General features: G+C 37.0%; 1 protein-coding gene across 4 annotated transcripts in view; it reads right to left on the bottom strand.

Moving 5' to 3' along the window:
• Positions 1–7,774: 7,774 nt before the first annotated feature.
• LOC121429767 (diacylglycerol kinase delta-like) overlaps positions 7,775–21,466 on the bottom strand; it is a 76,830-nt gene continuing 63,138 nt past the window's right edge. For all 4 annotated transcript variants that reach the window (XM_041626974.1, XM_041626975.1, XM_041626977.1 and 1 more), the window contains 6 exons: positions 21,142–21,276; positions 19,326–19,453; positions 18,327–18,534; positions 16,474–16,720; positions 15,219–15,361; positions 7,775–14,689 (listed from right to left, as the gene is read on the bottom strand). In XM_041626974.1, the coding sequence (XP_041482908.1) occupies positions 14,567–14,689; positions 15,219–15,361; positions 16,474–16,720; positions 18,327–18,534; positions 19,326–19,453; positions 21,142–21,276 (984 nt within the window). In that variant the 3' untranslated portion in view covers positions 7,775–14,566. The remainder of the gene's footprint in view (positions 14,690–15,218; positions 15,362–16,473; positions 16,721–18,326; positions 18,535–19,325; positions 19,454–21,141; positions 21,277–21,466) is intronic.

Below are 21,466 nucleotides of genomic sequence, written 5' to 3'. Positions count from 1 at the left end.
TTTGGCGCCCTCCTAGTTCGAATATCAGTTCGGCGCCCCTACATGTAGGTCGATCATTAATTTGGCCCCCCCCCCCTTCGAATATAATTTCGCCCCCCTAGCTCGAGTATTAATTTTGCGCCCCCTAGTTAGAACATCAATTCGGCGCCCCCTAGTTTGAGTATCAATTTGGCGCCCCCTACCTCGAACATCGATTCGGCCCCCTCCCTAGTTCAAGTATCAATTTGGCGCCCCCACTTCGAACATCATTTCGGCCCCCTCCTAGTTCGAATATCAGTTCGGCGCCCCTACATGTAGGTCGATCATCAATTTGCCCCCCCCCCCGTTCGAACATCAATTCGGCCCCAGTTCGAACATCATTTTGGCATTCCTTCGAACTCAATTTGCCTTCCCTAGTTCGAATATCATTTCGCCCCCTAGTTTGAGTATCAATTTGGCGCCCCCTACCTCGAACATCGATTCGGCCCCCCTCCCTAGTTCGAGTATCAATTTGGCGCCCCCACTTCGAACATCATTTCGGCGCCCTCCTAGTTCGAATATCAATTCGGCGCCCCTACATGTAGGTCCAACATCAATTTGGCGCCCCTAGTTGAATATTAATTTGGCGCCCCTACATGTAGGTCGATCATCAATTCGGCCCCCCCCCCGTTCGAACATCAATTCGGCCCCAGTTCGAACATGATTTTGGCATCCTTTCGAACATCATTTCGGCGCCCTCCTAGTTCGAATATCGATTCGGCGCCCCTACATGTAGGTCCAACATCAATTTGGCGCCCCTAGTTCGAATACCATTTCGCCCCCCCCCCCCTAGCTCGAGTATCACTTTGACCCCCCCAGTTCCAACATCAATTTGGCGCCCCTAGTTCGAATACCATTTCGCCCCCCCCCCTAGCTCGAGTATCACTTTGACCCCCCCAGTTCCAACATCAATTTGGCGCCCCTACGTCGAACATTAATTCGCCCCCCCCCCCGTTCAAACATCAATTCTGCCCCCAGTTCGAACATCATTTCAGCGCCCTTTTGGTTCGAACATCATTTTCTTTCCTCCTCTTCCTCTTTTTTTCTTCTCGTCCTTTCCCTCTTCGTCTCCCCTTTTCTTCTCTTCTTTCCCCCTTTCTCTCTTTCTTTTTTCTTCTCTCCTTTCTTCCCTCTTCCTCTTTCTCCTTTTCCCCTTTTCCTCTCTCTTTTCACCCTCTTCCTCTTTTTTTCTCCCCCTCCCTCCCTTTTCTTCTCTTCCTTCCCCCTCTTCCTCTTTTTTCCTTTCCTTTCCCCTCTTCTTTTCTCCTTTTTTCTTCTTTTCTTTCCCCTCTTCTTTTTCTTCTTTTCTTTCCCCTCTCTTTTTTTTCTTTCCTCCCTCTTCCCCTCTCTCCTTTTCTTTCCCTCTTCCTCTTTTCCCCTCTCTCCCCTCCCTTTTCTTCTCTTCCTTTCCCCTCTCTTTTTTTTCTCCTTTTCCTTTCCCTCTCTTTTTCCTTCTCTTTCTTCCCCCTTTCCTCTCTCTTTTCCTTCCCTTCCTTCCCCCTCTTCCCTTTTTCTTCTTTTCTTTCCCCCTTTCTTTTCTCTTTCCCCCCTCTTCTTCCTTCCCCCTCTTCCTCTCTCCCCCCCCTCTTCTTTTCCCCTCTCTCTCTCTCTTTTTCTTTTTTTCTTTCCCCCTTTTCCTCTCTTTTTTTTCTTCCTTTCTTCTTTTTCTTCTTTTTTCCCCTCTTCCCCTCTTTTTCTCTTTCTTTCCCTCTCTCTTTTTTTTTCGCCGAAGGGGGGGGGCCAAGGCCCCCTCGGCCCCCCCCATGGATCCGCGCCTGGTGTCCTGTGGCGATTTTACTATCATTCTCGGTAAGTTAGTTTATATGAATTCATTCATTGTGTCGTGAGAGAACAGGTAGATTTATATGGTGTGATAATGGACAATTATTTTTCTATTTCTTCTCCCTCTTGACAAGGGGGCTTATTTTACCTTCTTATAGATTCTTATTTTAAAATCATAAAAAAAACATTTTTGAATAAATAATAATAATAACAGTTATTTATATGCACTATACACAAAAAGTATCACAGCGCTTACAATTGTTAGAAATAAATATAAATATCAATGTTAAGTAACAAAAAAGTGTAGAATTATATACATTAAATTATTTATTTACCGGTATATACTTATTAGTTAGTGTCTGACTACATTACACACATGTATATAGATTTTTTTTTAAATATTGTTTTCTGTCTTACTATTTCAAAAGCATTGGTGCATCTCATTTTTATACATTTTATATTTTTTTATGCATGATTCTGACCTTTGTTTACCTTATATTTCATTAATCTTGCATATAAATCTTAAGTCAGTAACTAAACCATCAAATCAACAACATTGCAATGTTTTGATAATTTACACATTTATGAAAATAGCTTCTTCCTTCATTATTGCTTGGTTTTCCTTTTGAAAATAAAAGTGAATATATGCCAGGTCCGAAATATCCTTGTACAACTTTGAATCCATGACTTTCTAAAAGTTGCATCATTGATAGGCTGATGAAACTTAACAATACAAAATATATTGTCAGGGTCATGTAATTAACATTGGAGTTGTATAAAAAGCCGAATTGACCTTGTATAAGCCTAGATGCCGAGATATACATCTCGTCAAAGTCAAATCATAGTAGCTGTAGTATTCTGAAGGCACAGAATCAGAATCTGCATAATGCATAATGCAGAGTCTGAAATAATGAGACTAGTTCACCATGTACTGTGGCTGCCTCTACCAAATTATTTTCGACAATGACAGAGAGTTTGCAGTCTAGTATTTACTCTAGACATGGTATAATTGGTCAAAGTGTCAAATTTGAGTCTGTACACGTAGACTATAGATGTAGCACTTGGGCGAGTACTGTAGAAGGCTAAATCAACAAACCTCAAGAGTCAAGTTTGAGTAGGAATGGCGTAGGCTTGGATTAGACTCCATTGTACTGGATATCTGAGTCACTTTGACTAAGTATGGGTTCATTATCACTTAATTCCGTAATAATTCAGAAGCCATTAGTCAAATTTGACCCGTCAGAAAGTAGAGTACTGAACATGTGAATTAGTATAACAGTTATGTAATAATGTTATTGTCAAATATATTGGTGAAAACGTATACGATTCATATTCAATAAATGTTAATAATATTTTGATACAATACACATAGTACAAATCTTGTATGCCTATCATTTATATCTTTTATATATTTTGCTGTGTTTGGAATAAAGTGATATGGTTTGTGTGAATGGATGGACCATATGCATTGACGTCATTACGCCGCCATCTTAGATGCATAACCCTATCTAGGCCGGGGTATTTTGAGAGTTCATAATGGCCGGGGGGGGGGACTCCCAGGCCCCTCCTTGAGATCTAGGCCGTCGATCGCACAATTGCGCTGAAAATTGGCACGCAGGTTGACTGGGATATAATCTACAAAAAAGTATAGTACTTTATTTCATGCAAATTGCTATTAATTGGTTATGCTAATTTATGCGTAATTTAGTATGCGAAATCTGAACTTTTTCCCCTAACTCCCTAAATAAAGCTCCAAAGGTTCAAATTTTTGGTATAGAAACTTTTTGTGGTTTTCTTAGCAAGCGTTCATGAAAAATAATTGTGATATCAGATCAATATCTTGCAATTTCTTATGTATATCTTTGTTTTTTCAATGAAATTTGTTGCGGCCTCTTCTGAGATCATAAATACATTTGTAGCATAAAATGAATACATTTAGACCAGCAAAACTAAAACAAGTGGAATGCCTCTGGCCGTCTCACCTGCATCACGCGGTTCAATATAGCAGCAGTGCTCACTTTGAATACTACTCTAACTCGCACAAGATGTTCAGTGATACATGGTTACTCTTATTTCCCTTTTTTATGAACTAGACCAATAAACTTACAGATATATGATGGTTATTCAACAAAAAACCCCAACATGGCCAAAGTTCATTGACCTTACATGACCTTTGACCTTGATCATGTGACCTGAAACTCGAACAGGATGTTCAGTGATACTTGATTACTCTTATGTACAAGTTTCATGAATCAGATCCATAAACTTTCAAAGTTATGATGGTAATTCAACAGATACACCCAATGCGGCCAAAGTTCATTGACCTTTGACCTTGGTCATGTGACCTGAAACGCGCACAGGATGTTCAGTGATACTTGATTACTCTAATGTCCAAGTTTAATGAACTAGACCAATAAACTTTCAAAGTTATGATGGTAATTCAACAGATACCCCGATTCGGCCAAAGTTCATTGACCCTAAATGACCTTTGACCTTAATCATGAGACCTGAAACTTGCACAAAATTTTCAGTGATGCTTGATTACTATTATGTCCAAGTTTCATGAATCAGATCCATAAACTTTCAGTTATGATGGGAATTCAACAGATATCCCCAATTCGGCCAAAGTTCATTGACCCTAAATGACCTTTGACCTTGGTCATGTGACGTGAAACTCATGCAGGATGTTCAGTGATACTTGATTAAACTTATGTCCAAGTTTCATGAACTAGGTCCATATATTTTCTAAGTTATGACGTCATTTCAAAAACTTAACCTCAGGTTAAGATTTGATGTTGACGCCGCCGCCATCGGAAAAGCGGCGCCTATAGTCTCACTTTGCTTCGCAGGTGAGACAAAAAACTGATACATTTATGATTTTTGTTTGAAAACTCAATTTACATTGACTTTGTACACCAAATCACATTTTTGAGCAATTTTTGGTCGACATGCACTTATATGACGTTGCGTAATTCTGGAACCACGTACCCCGGCGATGCAAAATTGGTCTCAAAAGTTGCGCAAGACTTGAAAGTAAAAAGTTGGCGAGCGGCGCGGTCAATAAATTTCGTGCAGTGAAAATATTGCGCGAATCATTGAGGCTCCGAGGCCCCCCCCCCAGCCTAGATAGGGTTAAGCCATTGCCCTGCATAAGTATTGGTGATCTGCAGCTGACACATCTGTGATAACTCTGTTTACATGTATCTCTATATCCTCTGAGGGAGGGTGCTATGAGAATATGATGTCACATGCATAAGGTCTATACTAGATATTCAAGAAATTTCAATTGAATGTATTGACAATATTGAAAAAAAATCTTTAAATGGCGTTTTTTTCAGCAAGGGGTGAAAATTATGATAATCATCCTGATCATCATCTTAAATCATCTTCGTCATGATCTTACATCACCATCATCATCACCACCATCATCAACATCATCATTATCATCACCATCGCCACCACCACCAACACCATTATCATCACCATCATCAGTACCATCTTGACTCCTACACAGTAAAAACGCTGTTTAAAATTTTTATACAATGCTGTTTACTATGTGAACCTTACAGTAATTGTTTAAACAGTTTAAACAAGTGTTTAATTCTTAAACAACAAATTTCAATTTTCAATTTAAATGTCAAACAGCTACTGTAAGGTTCATATAGTAAACAGCATTGTATGAAATCTTAAACAGCATTTTAACTATGTAATGCCATCAACATTATCATTACCATTGCACTCATTGAAATCTTCAGAACAAAAACAAAACACTAACGATGACTTATTCTTTCTTCATTTCTTTCATTTGCTTCTAGTCTTTATTCTTATCTAATTTTCATTTGACAACAAATCTTGTGTAAAAAAAGAAAATCAACATTTTCTTCAATAGCATGTTAAAAAAATCTTATTTTTTGTACAAATGCTATGTCAGTTTTCAACCCTCAAAACAGACATCAGCAAAACATATTCTTAAATCGCACATACATCATCAGTCTTGGATCTGATATTACTACAAACTATTTCAAGTTAGCAAATCGCTCATTACATATCATCAAAGACAGATCAAATACGGACTACCACACGTGTACAACAGTGTAGAAACAAAAGAAAGGCAAGAAGGCTATTTTAAAAAGAGACAAAATTGCACTTTTATCATTTTCTTTGACAATCTTAAGATCAAACTCTCCGTATAGAGGAGATAAACAGGCCACGAGGGCAAGTATAAAAAGGTGCAAAAACTGGCAAATGTCTCAAATACATATATAGCGTACAAAAATTTACTACACACAGGTGTACAAAAATTACTAGATGAGTAAATAAAAGGTAGGCATGTTACAAAGTATTGTTTTGTTTGTATTGTATCTACAAATGGATGATAAGATGTGCAAAAATTATTCCTGACATCTTTATCGATTATAAAGTGTGTATGCAAATATAACAAAGTTTCGAACAAGAAATCTATTGCTTGTACATACGATTGCTAGATGACACAGGCATTTTAATGATTGGCAAAACACTTTTATGCACATTTGTCCTTAATTACCCCCTCCCCCTTGTAAAAAAGCATCGCTTACCATTAAGAACAATATGACTCGCCTAAACAGAATAGATAAAGAAGAGAGATGGATATGCAACGGAAAGATTATTTGATTACATCTTCAACTTAGGAACGATTACCAAAGCAAAGTCGAGCATCATTCACACTGTTTTGAAATTCTACCGAATAAAAAGTAAGAAAGGGGACATTTTGATCCCTGTCAAACCACCAATATTTCATTACCTCTGTATAAAACTGAAATAAATAATTTTTTAATAATGGATTGTGTGTTCTGTTTTTAAAAGTTTGATTCATCTATAACATATACTTGTATGTCGTACTGCTTAAATTCATTTGACAGTAAAACCAACTGTATAAGACTGTTCCAGTCCAATTAAATATTAGATTTAATATCTTAGATTAGTACTTCATTGTAATATTTAGATATCAAACATCTTACAAGAACTTGATAAATCACATGAACATTAGGTGAGGTAACCTTAAGAAAACACAATGCAATTCATTCATGAATTGTCAAAACACAATTATTCATATGGGGAAGAGATGGAATTATTTCTTTATTCATGTACAACATAAAAAAATCATTATAAATAAATAACTTCATGAAAATTATGCCGTAAATTCAATTGCAAGGGGGATTTATTCCAAGTACAAGGAGCAAAGACCATCATACTTTCATTATTAGTCACAAGGAAAGCACATTAGTACAACTACAATATTATATATATATATATATATATATGTATATCTAATCTTGTCAATTTTATTTTTCACCTCTAATATAACTATAAATTTATAGGAGAAAAGGGCAAATAAATCAATAATCTGCAAATAAAAACAACCTTTAAAGATATAAACACAAATGTTGCATATTTGCTACAAGTGGCCGATTGAACAGACTGAACAAAGATAAAATGTTAAAGATCATGAATAAAATTATGATAATAATTTCTATCATTAAGGAGTAAAAAATAATGAATGTGAAACCTTGATAATTTTGATATTCAAACTTGCAGAGATTATAAGCATTATGAGCCACATTTCCCATGATTCAATAAGCACAAATGTACACGCAGAAGGCTTATTTTTAGAAGAAGTTTTATGTACCATGTGCTTCAGAGTTTTGGCTATTTTATTTTATTGTGCAAATTTCAATGATTAGAACATATTTCTTTATCCTAGAGTATTCACAGCTTTTTTATCACAAGTATAAAATATTGAAGAAAAGTGATAAATATGAGACCTGATAACAAAAAAAGGGACGTGTGTGTGGGAGGAAGAGCTATTAAAAGAAAAAAAATAGGAAAAGCTGAGAATGATTATTTTTTTCACAGTGAGTAACATGGGAAAATCTCACTAAAATCAAATAGAAGAGATTACAAAAAAGAAGTTGTATGACCATTTTTTTTTAGAATGGAATGGAATATATGGAAATGTTTCAATACCAGTAAAGGGTTTCTGACAGGAGCAAATTGGCAACATTTTTTTTAAGGATAGCAGTTAAGGGGAAGCTGGATTGATGATAAAGTTGTTCAGGTTATCTGTAATTGACCACAGTTCTCTGGTACACAGTCATGCTTTTCCTCTCTTACATCCCATTTTTTTAATGCTCATTCACAAATATTTATTTTGGAAAAACTAAATTATCTTAAAAATTTGACCTCAACATCCTCTTTATCTTCTCTGCTTCATTCACCCGTTATCTGCCTTTCATTTCCTCTCCTTTCATTATTTCTCTTTTCTTCTTTACTTGCTAATCTGTACCATTTCACTTTTCCTTTTACTAAATTAAACTCTTTATCTCTCCTTTTCACCTGAAACAATCAACAACCTTTTTTTACAAGAATACAAACATCTCTAACTTTCAGTCATGACTAACAGAATTACTATGAATTTAAGTGCCCACCTCAAATTTTCAAGAAATTTTACACAACTCTTTCTTCTGGGTATATTTCACCATCACTGAATATCTTCATTTTTATACTGCAGGAAATGTAAATTTATTCAGTTATAAGATTCCAGTTACAGACAAAATAAATAGCATCAGAAAATTTTGTGATTCTGGGTTAAGTATAGTGCATCATTCTCTTTACTTCTCCAACAATAATTCTCTCTAATCCATGTGCTAAAACTATTCTGCAATCTAAAATTGTGCTTATATCTCCTGTGTAGATTTCATTATTTCATGTACAAGCAAATATTAAGCTACTCTTCTCCTCAAACTCACAAGAAATTACCTTTCATTTAATCTCTACCATTGCCTCAAGTCTTATTAATCAACAAATTCTCTCTGTTCTTCCTCATTACCCTTGCTAACCATCACTATTACTCTCATTGTTTAAGTTCTCTTTCATGTACTATAACCCATCTATATATTTCTCCTCTCAATTCTCTTCCATTTTCATCTCACTATCATTCCATCATCTCCTCTTATCAACTATTCATATCTATTTTTCTACACCATTTCATTATTTTTACACTCTACAGTATTCCATGTTTTGTACTATTATTGTTCTATATCTCTCATTTCTTTTTTTTTTCATTTTAACCTCACTATCTATCCAATCAGTTCTCACATCTTCTCTCTCCTCTACTGATGTAGAGGATAACCCTTATCCCTTCCATGTTTAAAATTCTCTGCATTTCTCTATTTCTCTTTACCGTAATACATTCCTTCCATCTATCTAAAACCATCCACTAATCTGCTCTTCTCTTCTCCAATTTACCATCATTCCTTCTTTCCATTCTTCATCCATCTATCCTTCAAATCTAATCATCATACCTCCTAACTTCATCTTATTTGCTTCCCACCCCTACTTCTTTGCCACCTCCACTTTCTCAGCTTTTTTCTCTCCTCCTCATCCTCCTCTTCTCAATTCTACATTCACAATTTCTATTTTCCAACTTGTATACATCTCATCCTTTATATACAATCATTCTATATTGTAAAAACATTTTTTTTACACCTCCCATCTTAACGATATTTTGACATAAAAATTCAGATTATTCCATCAAACATAATCGTTGATTCTGTCTCTATCCTTACCTCTTGTTTAATTATCTTTCTCCTTCAAACTTCCTTTCATCCCCAACTATTCCCCATTTCTATGTGTCTCTTTCTCATTCTTTCTGCATTTCTCATTCTCTCTGCATCTCTCTCATGACCCCCCCCCCTCTGCTTATCTCTGTGTTTGTATTTCTCTCTCTATAATTTCCATTTTGAATCTAAATAGAATTTTCACTCACACCTCTCACCCTTAACTTATTTCATCCAGATTAATTCTAATTCTATCTTAAAACAATGCATATTTCCAGATCTTGCTTCATCTATTCTTGATTTTTATTTCTCGATTTTTTTTTCATCCCCTTTCCTTTTAATTCTATCACTCTATCAAATGACCACCACCACTTTTCATTCATCAAGATAAATTTACCACCTCTAGATCTTTAAAAATAATAATTGTAATACTCGACTTACTTCTGTAGTGCATACCATTATCATAAAAAGACCCCTCTTTGCACTTATATATCTACTTATCTTACTTTAGCTCTCCAGGTTTCATCTCAATATCACTATTATCCTCCTTTACATTTCATCATTTTTATCAATCTCTTTCCTCTTCCATGCATCCTTTTCTTACCTTCTGCCATGGGTAAATATACAGTAAAACCTGTTTTAGTGACCACCTGTATAGAATGACCACATGTCTATAAATACCACAATAATGTTAACCCTTGAATAGTATTTCCCATTGACACATGTATCAGAGGAACCTGCCAATAAAGACCACATGGGGGTATTTTTGACAAAGAATTAAGTATGACTTTAATAAAAGCCCAACTTAGAGCTGAAGTGCACATAATATGTACCATGCATTCTTATTAATTTATATGCAGCATCGCATCCTCTTGGCTAGATTTGATCAGTGCAGTGATACCTTTTTTACGGCATGCAACTGGACATTTAACTGTCACAGTTAAATGTCCAGTCACGCTGAACACCCCCATGATCATAAAGACCACTTTCCTTGACTCAATCAAATGGTCTGTATATAAAGGTGTCTACATATTACAGAAACCTGTGCATAATGACCACTTTTCTTGTCTCCCTCGGGTAGTCTTTATAAATAGGTGTCTATATATTACTAAAACCTGCCCAGAAAGACCATCTGCTCATAGAGACTGCCTTTCTTGTCTCCTTAGGCTGGTCTTTATATACAGGTTTCTACGCATTACAGAAACCTGTCAAGAAAGTCCACTTCTGCATCAAGACCATCTTTCTTGTCTCCCTTAGTGGTCTTAACAATCTATACAAGTTTGGTATTCAAGAAACCTGCTCATAAAGACCACATTTTTGTCCCTTTTAGGTTTTAGAGTATTAAATGGAATCTGTGCATAGATACCACATTTCTCATCTCCCTTGTGTGGTCTTACAGGTTTGACTGATTTATTGCTAGAACTACATGTTGTGCCTACCTACATGTATAGAACAGAAAATAGGAAGCACAGTAATTGGAAATGAAGCTCCCTGTATGAGGCCCGGCATTGTATAGTCACATTGGTGCATAAACACCCCAAGCACAAATAATAGGTAAACAGGACAACCTCCCAAAAGTCGTAATTTTGACTACCAATAAACATTCAAAGCAATTCTTTGAGCCAATTATGCAAAACAAATGTAGTTTACCTCTTTTGAGTCAAATTTATCCTTACCGTATGTCACACAGATATTGGTGGTCATATAATATTCTACTTTTTTAAAATGAAAGTAGAATGACCTGCGCAATCCACATTCTTGTACGATGTGATAACGATGTGCGGAGGGTGATCGTTCACCGAAACAATGAAACAAAAATGTGCTGTGATCAATGTTTTAGAGAAGTATTGGTGCTTGACAGTTGCACATATTAAGGCTTGATATGACTATCCTTACAATGGAATGTTTACACCTAGACTAGCAAACGTTTCTTTTTCAACCAGAGTACATTTCTGATTGTATTGCTATGAAAAAAAACAGATATGGAGCAAAAAAGAAGATTTGGAAAACACACATGGCAGCATTGCATACTCTATGCAGAGAAAAAAATGATGAATTCCTCTTCGAAAATGTAAAAGCATGATGTAATCGGAAAGATGTAGATGTAAATGTGACAAATAGATAAAGGGAAAATGAGAGAAATGGACATAAAAATTAATATAAAATTGTCAGAAAATGATACAATGAGTTTTTTTTAATTTGAAACACAAACTGGATGACAGACTGAAAATATTCAAACCTAATAGAAACACCAAAATCAATGAAAAGATTTAAAACACATCCATCAAAATGTTTTACTAGTGATTATCTTGAGAAACATAAGGAATTCATTTCATGTAATTTTTTTTGTTCAAAAATTGAAGAGAAACGAATAAAAAAATACATAAAGATTTAAAAAAAATGGTTAAAAGTAATTTTTAAACTGCAAAATCTAATGAGGGAAGGAAAAAATGATGTTGATTAAAACTATTACTGAAGAATATTTTCAAAAAAGATAGTTAAGGAGTTAAAACTGGAATAAATAAATAGATACCAAATAATCTACATTTCTTTGTGCAGAGTACAATAATCTCTCATTTTCAAATCCATAAATACTGTACATACAAAAACAAGAGGAAATTAGGGCTCTTGGAAACATTTTTTTTTTTTTTTGAAATATTATTTTGACATTTTTCGATATACAAATTGGCATAAAATCACGCTAAGAAAGTAATACTTGCAAATCGGGGACCAGCCCCGAATTTCTCATCACATAACTACGGTATTAAAAAAGCTTAAAAAACCAAAAACAAATACTCGCACATTTTTAGAACCCAGAACTGTCTGGATCACCTCTCTGATATTCACATTATCTCCACATTAAAATAAAGATACAAGTCGTGTATCCTTCTTCCAATATTTTTTCATATATTGTTGGACCTTCTGCCCGGCTTTGTCTGCATTTCATCGAGTTAATTTTCTTGCATTGTTTATTTACTGCACTTCGAAAAATTAATCACCTTTTTTATGGTGCATTCCACTGAGTTATGCTAGCAAACGCGATTCTTCCTGCTCCTAAAAAACATACACTGCTTTTTACATCGATAAAATGCACATAACCAACAACTTTTTCTGGTGCATCCTTTAGCCCTGTCCTCTCCATTTTCATAGAATTTGTAACATATTGCAATTATTCTGTGTAAAAAAATGCTTATATGGCAATCTGTCTTTAACATGGTGTACAGCTTTCTGATAATTTTTCTTCACAACGGCTTTGTGCGATGAGACCTGTACAAAGATCAAAATCTTTCAAGCAATCCACATTCTTTACAAATCGAACATTTTTTAGCACTATTTTCTTTCCTTCTCACAATAAACATCATATCATTAACATTTTCATCATGATTTTCTGTACACTATCGACACCCCAAACTTGTGCAATGATGCCAGTGCAAGCCTTTTACTTCATACTAATACAAAAAATTATGTTTACAAATTCGCAATAATTTTTTTCATATTCTTCATTCATCTTTACAAAGCACTCACCTTAGTATTTCCAATTTCATATCATCTCCATGATTTCTTTACATTTAAAAAAAATCTGCTAAACTTTGTGCAATGAGACCTGAACAAGCCTATACCTCATATTAAAAGATTTAATTGATATCCCTCATGTTCGTCATATTCATGACTCTCTCTCTCAAAAATTAAAATCATTTAACCTTTAAGTTCCTTTCTGCATTTAATAATTCCTGTTCAAAATTCTGTTTAATTCCTGAAGAAGGTCATATGTAGCACTTAAGCCCTTCTTGCAGGATACAGACATGCATCTTGCCTCTGGAGTGCAAGAACGGCATTACATTGATTTTGTTACAAGTTTTTACTTGAAAAAATGCTTGATTTCCGTTATCATGACTTGCACCGTGATTGAAATCAAAGTGCGATTCATAGAGTAATCATGTTGTTCATTTCAGAACCCAGTATCATAAAGCTTTGCAATTAATTGTGAGACTGATTTCTACAATTGATTGCATTGATTATTGTGTATGATCAATCATAAAAATCAGCCCTATAATCGATTACTAAGCTTTATGTCACACGGCTCTGAGCTTATATGGGCTCCGCATCATTAAGCAGAACAATTGATCATTGAACAAATTCTGATGATTGATTGCACATAGATCTCCATGTACAGTCAAAAAAGAGAATCGATTGTAAATCACTCGCTACTCTTTGAGTAACAGGACCGAGAACTGCAGGTCTGATATGACTTATATTGTCTGAAAAAATCTTAATTATATCATCGCATTATTTGGAAGAATCTCCAATCTGGTCAACAGACGAAACGTGCTTGGATAAATCTGTGAGACTGATGACGACTTACGTGCATCAGTCAACGCTATGTCAGGTGTACCTCGGGTACTTTTGTCTACATGACACTGATAAAAATCTGAATGCAACGTGGCATTGGTATAAAAACTCAATGCATCTTATAAACACCCCCATTTATTGTGATTGTTTGTTGCATAGTTGCATGAATATGATGTATTTTGATACATGATGATTTTACAAATGATATTACAAATGAACCATTGCATTTCAATGATACCTGTATCATTAACACATGTGTGAATACGCTGAGTATCGACATACAAATGCATAATGATAAAATCTGAACTTTTGAAGTCATTTAGTGATATTAAGAAAAAATACCTCTCCCAATTTCAAGTTTCATGTCTATTATCATGAAAACCTTTTCCAACAAGCAAAAATTCTCAAGCTTCATTCCTTATCGATTTTCCCACATTACACCAATATTTTTCCACATGCATTTTCATGAATGAGTTGTTTTCTTCAACATTTTCTGATCTTTGTTCCTAGCCATCAAATTTACAAATCAGCCATACTGGCTTGATTATTTTTCCATCTCAAACGTTTTTGTTTGGCTTTCTGTTGTATTGCTAAAAACTGGATACATTTTCTTTTCTTCCCAGAAGATATTTTCTGTCTTTTCTGCACCATTTTTTTTATCAATCCCAAGGAAACAAACATTTATAACCTCAATTGCAGTTAAAAATCACCTTTCATTTACAATGAATAAATTACCTCATTTTACATGACACATATACACCCCTTCAGTGGGAAATGGAGCATTCCAATCATCCATGATGTTCCATTGTTGATATAACCAATCAGAGAGCCCCACTGCCTGAAGGTCCCGCCTCCAGCACTGTAGGCTCCACCTCTCTTTTGTCTAGGTCTTTGATGGCTTGTTGGATTCGCTTGATGTGGCCCACTTTGGTTACTCCAATATCCTGTGGGAATTTTAAAATATTGGAATTTTTATAATTAGAATGACTAAAAAAAAGGTGGGTGGTTAGGAGGGAATGAGAAGATATGGGAGAAGAAGAAAAGATGAAGAGGAGAAAGGAGAAGAATGAAAAAAAAGAAGAAAGAAAACAAAGATGACGAAAAAAGAGAAAGATTGAGAAATAAAAAGAAGAGAACGAATAAGATTGAGGATACAACAAAGATGATGAAAAGAAGAGAAGGATGAGGAGAGGAGGGGATAAGACCAAGAGGAAGAGGACAAAAAAGGAGAAGGCAAAGAAGAAGTAGGCGAAGAAGAAGAAGTAGGCGAAGAAGAAGGTGAAGAAGAAGGTGAAGAAGAAGTAGGCGAAAAAGAAGGCAAAGAAGAAAAAGAAGGAATAAAAAGAAGAAAAGAAAGAAAAGTTAGGAAGAAAACAGGAATAAAAAGAAAAAGAAAACGAGGAAGAAGAAAAAGAAAACAGTAAGAAAAATGAAAAGAAAAGAGGCTGAAATTTAAAGAATATGATATGCTACCTTGAGGTCTCTTCTCTCCAGACTTAGAAGCTCCGACCCTCTGATATCATTCCTGATAAACTGATCCTTGTATTCACCTAGCAACAAGCCCTCAAGCCACGCCCCTACCTCCTCCACGGTCCATTGCTTGACAACGCTCAAACCTAAAAAATTATCAAATTAAAGATGGGGAAAAGAAACAAATCAGAAACCATACAAGAATGGTTACCTGACATTGCGGGAGTGATTCATGAAGAACCTTCTCAGTGTTTTCTCACCAAAAGATGTTACAAGCCACTAAAATCCTCGCATCTTATTATCTAAGAAAACACTTACCCTGACACACGCACTACCCAATCTACTTTGAACCAATTTTCAATGAAATTGTAATATCAAGGCACAAATTATTATCCTCACCCTGGCTGCCATCACAACACACAACATATCCATTTTCCTGCAAAGGTAATCATTTCCTACACATGGGTCGAGTGCAACCCAATATGGATAAATTTCTTGCAGAGAGCATGTATAACTCTTAAAATCACCACAGAATTGTTCAGTCAGAACCCCTGGACACATCCCCTTTATCCCCCCCCCCTGGAGTGTTGTGGCTCAGTGGATTAGTCTCTGGACTTTGTAACAAAAGGCCATGATTTCAATCCCAGCTATGGCATAATTCCCTTCAGCAAACAATGATTCACATTGTGCTGCACTCAACCCAGGTGAGGTAAATGGGTACCCAATAGGATTAATTCCTTGAGTGCAATGGGCACTGCTGGTGTAGTGGGAACTTGAGCTAAGGCAAGGGTAATTCAGACCTGCCAACCTCTGGGAATGAAAGTGTATTCTGTGATAACTCTATTTTTCCCCAAAAAACGTGTATTTCATAATAAAATGCATGGCGCACTCACTCATCGTGGTGCTAAAGCTGCATGCAAGCTAAAATGCGCAATGCTCTTGCAGATGAAAAAAAAGCATTTATAGATGTGTATATCTCACCCTGGTTTTAACAAAATGATTGAAAAAAAAAACAAGTTGCCTGAAATTACATTGATCTAATAACCATATTTGTGTAAGTTTTATGAAATAGAGACATATAGAGATGATTTTTCTCAATAAATTACGATTTTGTAAAAAAAAAAAAATCATTTTTTTTTCAACAAAAACATATTTTTTTGGTTGCAAAAACGTACTGGTTGGCAGGTCTGAATAATAGTTGCGCTTTGTATCCTCTGGCAAAAAAAAGAGCTGTATAAAATCCAGTTATTATTCTCACCTCCAGTCGCAGAGCTGGACGACTTGAAGTCCTTCTTCGTCGGCTTCTTGAACCTCGACACCATGGGTATCTTGAATTTCCCCTTGGTGTGTTTCCTATACACATCCACCGGTATATGGGCGTGGTGATGATGCCCCTCCTCCTCCACATAGCAAATGGCTCCCTCTATAGTTGAAACCTTGCGAAGCTCGTTGTCGACAGCATTGATGTCGTGGTTGAGCGCGTCAAGGATGTTCTCCGGTAAACGCTGACAGGAAGAAAACATACAAGAGGACTCCTATATTTTTTTTCATTAATTTAGACCTCGGATGTTCTCCGGTAAATGCTGACAAAAAGAAAACATAGAGTAAATGTGAAATTTGACCATCGAAACTGCTAATCATTTAATTTCACTAGTGTGAAATGAATCACATGTATGTTACAGATATAGCGAGTGCTTGGCAATGAAAACAAAAGGACACTGGCATCTAACTATGAAATCCATTGAAATTGATATTAATCATCACATGCACTTTGGTTGGTAGGTTGGTCTTTTTAGGTATGATATAAAAGACCTCCTACATGTACATTTGCATGTATTTCTATATGGATATCAAAGGTTATTTAGGTACAAGTGTAATGATTACAATATTTTCACAAATTTTATCAACTTTATCTATTAAGAAAAAAATTGAATAAATATCATGACAAGTGGAATGCCTCTGGCTGTCTCACCTGCACCACGCGGTTCAATATAGCAGCAGTGCTGACTTTGAATACTACTCTAACTCGCACAAGATGTTCAGTGATACATGGTTACTCTTATGTCCACTTTTTATGAACTAGACCAATAAACTTACAGAGATATGGTTATTCAACAAAAAAACCCAACATGGCCAAAGTTCATTGACCTTACATGACCTGTGACCTTGATCATGTGACCTGAAACTCGCACAGGATGTTCAGTGATACTTGATTACTCTTATGTACAAGTTTCATGAATCAGATCCATAAACTTTCAAAGTTATGATGGTAATTCAACAGATACACCCAGTTCGGCCAAAGTTCATTGACCTTTGACCTTGGTCATGTGACCTGAAATGCGCACAGGATGTTCAGAGATACTTGATTACTATAATATCCAAGTTTAATGAACTAGACCGATAAACTTTCAAAGTTATGATGGTAATTCAACAGATACCCCAATTCGGCCAAAGTTCATTGACCCTAAATGACCTTTGACCTTAATCATGAGACCTGAAACTTGCACAAAATGTTCAGTGATGCTTGATTACTATTATGTCCAAGTTTCATGAATCAGATCCATAAACTTTCAAAGTTATGATGGGAATTCAACAGATATCCGCAATTCGACCAAAGTTCATTGACCCTAAATGACCTTTGACCTTGGTCATGTGACGTGAAACTCGTGCAGGATGTTCAGTGATACTTGATTAACCTTATGTCCAAGTTTCATGAACTAGGTCCATATATTTTCTAAGTTATGATGACATTTCAAAAACTTAACCTCAGGTTAAGATTTCGATGTTGATCCCTCCAACATGGTCTAAGTTCATTGACCCTAAATGACCTTTGACCTTTGACCTTGGTCATGTGACATGAAACTCTAATAGGATGTTCAGTAATACTTGATTAACCTTATGGCCAAGTTTTATTAACTAGGTCCATATACTTTATAAGTTATGACGTCATTTCAAAAACTTAACCTCAGGTTAAGATTTGATGTTGACGCCGCCGCCGTCGGAAAAGCGGCGCCTATAGTCTCACTCTGCTTCGCAGGTGAGACAAAAACTATGGTCAGTCAGTTTTTTAAAGGTCAAATTAAAAAAAAATATCAGCCTTCTCCAACTTACCAATGCATATGCCTTTCTGGCCATAAAGAGGCTGCTCTCACTAAAAAGATTCCTCGCACTGACCACAACTTCGTTAAGGACCTTTCTGCTCATTCCCTCAGTTGATCGTTCAGTGCTAAAGAGGCGTTCCTGACACGCAGCCGTCGCCATGGCCTTGTGCAGGAGCTCGGACTGTATGGGACTGCTGTGCTGAGCAGCAATCTTGATTCTGAAGACAAATTATATAATTCAATATTGCAGTATTTACATGTATGTTGTCTTTGTAAAATAATACTTCTGGGCAATTCCATAAAACAATCAACCTTTTTGTACGTCCCACCCCCATTTTTCTCAAGTTTTACTTCACTTCATAAACTGACCAAGTCTGGGTCCCTTTGAGAACATTACAGACTGTCAAAAGAACAAGAAATCAGAGACAGAAAATTTCATGACGGTCCTCCATATAGGGGGTCAGACATACATATTTTATGGAATTGCCCCTCTATACCCAATAAAGGACTAATTAATTTTCAAACATGTTATACACAGATACTAGATTTGAAAAAGATGGTCGCCCTCCCTTTGATCAAACAAATTTCACGACAAACATAATTTTAGAGAACCAATCAAGTGGAGCACGTATTTGACGCTTGGATACATTCAATTATTTCATGAATGAAACCAACAACGCTCTGTACTGTATCACAGTAAGTTCCAATAATGATGATTTTACATGTTCAAGACCTTCATTTATATTACTGGAGATTGATAAAGTTTCATACGATAATAACATGAAACAATGCAAAAAGAAAATAGTAAATATATACATAAAAGTGAGTATGCTTTTAACAAAAATGAAATAACTTACAAACCATATTTATTACAGAATGGAATTTGTCTATGTTGGAAAACACCAGCTTAGAAAAAGTTCATTTTTTTTATTTTATTACACTTTGGCTTTAGTAATTCACATATCAATCACTTTGGCTTTAGTAAATCCCAGTGAGAAATTCCACTTACGTGTCAATGAGCTGGGATGTTGTGCCACAGAAATGCCTCACAATTTCAATCTCCTCGTCAATGAGGGGTTGCAGGGGGCGCTCTATCTTTCTCCTCTCTGTCCATGACTTGAGGGTACTCTCAAATTGCTGTTACACAATGAAATAAGTTCCAATAAGATAGTTAAAATTTTGCTAAAATAAATATATCGTAAATCTTCCATCCTCTGGTGATTTACCTTGGGAGCTATTATCAAATTTTAATGAGGAGCTCTTGTTATTAGAACAAAAATTTAGAATACAGTTGGTACTCTTTCTATTATTGCCTCTACTCCCATCCATCTCTATCTCTCTTTTTCCTTTCTCTGTCCACAATTGCCCCTAATACCTAACAATGTCACTCTCCCCATTAAATCCTGCCCATCTTTCTCTCCCCTCTCTCCACCAATCCTTGCCCTCAATATCTACCAATTCTCCTCTCACCATCAAATCATACCCCTTTTCCCCCCTCCCCATTTCTCTCCATCCAACCTTGCCCCCAGTCTGCTGTGCAAACCCTTTACTCAGGTCAAAGGTCTGAATGTGCAGCCTACTCATGTCTTGTGTACTGAAACAGCAAGTTTTCTATGTGCAAGACTTTGCGTGGAGACACAATTGCTGATCAAAGTTTCAATCAGAGACTGTGCCTGCTGACTACCTTGCCCCCGACATCTATCAACCCCCTCCCCCCCTCTCCATCCAACCTTGCCCCCAACATCTATCAACCCCCTCTCCATCTAGCCTTGCCCCCAACATCTATCAACCCCCTCCCCCTCCATCCAACCTTGCCCCCAACATCAATCAACCCCCTCTCCATCCAACCTTGCCCCGAACATCTATCAACCCCCTCTCTCCATCAAATCCTGCCATCTCCCCCCCCCCTTCTCAATCAATCCTTGCCCTCAAATCTATCACCCCTCTTCATCAAATCCTGCCATCTACCGCCCCCCCCCTCCATCAATCCTTGCCCTAAAATCTATCACCCCCTCCCCATCAAATCCTGCCATCTCCCCCCCCTCCATCAATCCTTGCCCTAAAATCTATCAACCCTTCCCCATCAAATCCTGCCATCTCCCCCTCCATCAGTCCTTGCCCTAAAGTCTATCACCCCCTCCCCATCAAATCCTGCCATCTCCCCCCCCCCTCTCCATCAATCCTTGCCCCAACATCTATCAACCCCCTCTCCCCATCAAATCCTGCCATCTCCCCCCCCCTCCATCAATCCTTGCCCTAAAATCTATCAACCCTTCCCCCATCAAATCCTGCCATCCCCCCCTCCACCAATCCTTGCCCTAAAATCTATCACGCCCTCCCCATCAAATCCTGCCATCCCCCCTCCATCAATCCTTGCCTCAAATCCATCACCCCTTCCCCATCACATCCTGCCATCCCCCTCCATCAATCCTTGCCCTAAATCTATCACCCCCTCCCCATCAAATCCTGCCATCTCCCCCCCCCCCCTCTCCATCAATCCTTGCCCTAAAATCTATCACCCCCTCCCCATCAAATCCTGCCATCTCCCCCTCCATCAATCCTTGCCCTAAAATCTATCACCCCCTCCCCATCAAATCCTGCCATCTCCCCCCCCCCTCCATCAATCCTTGCCCTAAAATCTATCACCCCCTGCCCATTAAATCCTGCCATCCCCCCTCCATCAATCCTTGCCCTAAAATCTATCACCCCCTCCCCATCAAATCCTGTCATCTCCCCCCCCCCCATCAATCCTTGCCCTCAAATCTAGCACCCCCTCCCCATCAGACCTACCCGCTTCTCTCTCTCTCTCTCCCTCTCAAGCATACCTTATCTCTGACCAGCATCTGAGCTCTGTTCTTGTGTAGGATCTTGACAAGCCCCGGCGGTTGTACCCACGCTTCTCCATCCACCTGCACTGGGACACCCTCTTCTCCCAGGATGGTGATCTTCACAACGCGACACTGTAATACCAAGAACAAGCATACAGATCGATGTTTGTACCATAGGAAATGAAAATGAAAATCATTAGAGCAGTACATGCAGTTCTGAAGACACCTCTCAGAAAAAAAGTCTGTTGCAAATCAATTGCAAATCTACTTGGGGTTCCCAAATCAATGTTAATTGATGTAATCGATACATGAAGACATGTAC

The sequence above is a fragment of the Lytechinus variegatus genome, chromosome 16, assembly GCF_018143015.1.
Source record: "Lytechinus variegatus isolate NC3 chromosome 16, Lvar_3.0, whole genome shotgun sequence".
NCBI classification, from domain to species: Eukaryota; Metazoa; Echinodermata; class Echinoidea; order Temnopleuroida; family Toxopneustidae; genus Lytechinus; species Lytechinus variegatus.
The sequence above is the reverse complement of the archived record's forward strand: the minus strand, read 5'-3'. Positions and strand labels throughout refer to the sequence as shown.